We start from the raw sequence: 1,385 nt of genomic DNA, 5'->3' as shown, positions 1-1,385 counted from the left end.
CCTGGGGACGGGCGCTGACGGCGGGGGGGGGGGGGTTGTTTTGGCCCCCGCAGGGGTGCACTGCGGGAATCACATCACCTCCCACGGGCTGGCGCTCAACTGCTGCACCGACCTCACCTGGTTCGACCACATCGTCCCCTGCGGGCTGGAGGGGAAAGGCGTCACCTCGCTGAGCCGCGAGCTGGGCCGGCACGTCACCGTCGACCACGTCCTCCAGCCCTTCCTCGACTCCTTCCAGGAGGTGTTCGACTGCACCTTGGTCTTTTCGGAAGACCCGGGGGACTAGGAGAGCCGCGGCGCCTCGGCTGGGTGTTTCGGCAAACCCTCGGCACGGCCGACCAGCGGCGCGGCAGCCGCCTCGGGGCTTCGTCGCCAGACAAGGGCTCTCTCGTGGCTTTGCCCGTAGACCGCGGGCGAGCGCTGGCGCAGGGCTTCGGGCTGTTGCTGAAATATCCAAACCGCCGTGGGGGCTGCGTGCCCGGCCCCGCGGGTCTCCAGCCCTCAGCTGAGACCTCCAAGGGTCCCACGGCCCCGTCGCTGGCTGGGGAAATGTGCAAACAGGCGCTTTTGTGTGGGTTTTTTTGCCTCTCTCTTCCCCTCCCCCCCCAAAAAATCCAAAATTTGGGTGAACGCTCCTGCGCCCTTCGGACAAGAGGAAGAGGGACCGGTTGGTTGAGCGTCCTCCCCTCGCCGCCGCGTAGAAAGAGGCTGATTTACGATAAAGAGAGTTGCTGGGAACTTTGGCCGCTGATCCTTTGCTCGTTTATTTACGCCCAGACTTTATGAATAACGACTTTTTGCTCGCCCTGCGCCCAGAGGAATCCTCACGCAGCCAAGATCCTCGCCCTGGTGTCGGGGCGGCCGGAAAAATCGCTGAGAAGAGGCTGTAAACGGTGGTTAAAAGGCCACCGGAGCGATGCCGACGCGGTGGGAAAGCAGGAGGGGAGGCAGGGGAAGGGGTGGGGGTGCCCAAAAATGATCCCGGACCCTGTGGGACTGCGCAGCGTCCCGGCTGGGCGGCGGGGGCCTGGGTCCGTGGTGCTGGAGGAGCTGCCGAGGGGGTCTGTGCGGGTGGCGTCGGCTTCCCCGAAATGGCCGCAGCACCCACGTGGGCTCACAGCAGCCGTCCCGGGCGAAGGGCCGCGGCCGCCCAGCTGGTCCCGATGGCTCCGTGCCCGTCGCTGCAAACCTACAGGCAGACACAGATAAATGGGTTTTAATCGACAGGATCTCAAGAAGCCAACCTGAGACTGAGCTCCCTGCCTGCCGCCCCTCGGGGTGCTCGTGGCTCCCCCGGTGCGTGGGCACGAGGGGCAGCGCCCAGTCTGGGCTCTCCGAAACCGTCCCCCGTCGGCACGTGGCATGGCCCCGGCCGCTCGTGAGAC

The 1,385-nt window shown here is 66.0% G+C and overlaps 1 protein-coding gene across 1 annotated transcript; it reads left to right on the top strand.

The window, feature by feature from the left end:
- Positions 1-40: 40 nt before the first annotated feature.
- LIPT2 (lipoyl(octanoyl) transferase 2) lies at positions 41-751 on the top strand (the record flags this gene model as incomplete). Its single annotated transcript, XM_035894481.1, has 1 exon — positions 41-751. A coding segment is annotated over one exon (246 nt), but the record flags the coding sequence as incomplete, so codon positions are not given.
- Positions 752-1,385: the final 634 nt, after the last annotated feature.

Source organism: Egretta garzetta, unplaced genomic scaffold (assembly GCF_000687185.1).
Source record: "Egretta garzetta isolate BGI_Z169 unplaced genomic scaffold, ASM68718v1 scaffold1030, whole genome shotgun sequence".
Lineage (NCBI taxonomy): Eukaryota > Metazoa > Chordata > Aves > Pelecaniformes > Ardeidae > Egretta > Egretta garzetta.
The sequence above is the reverse complement of the archived record's forward strand: the minus strand, read 5'-3'. Positions and strand labels throughout refer to the sequence as shown.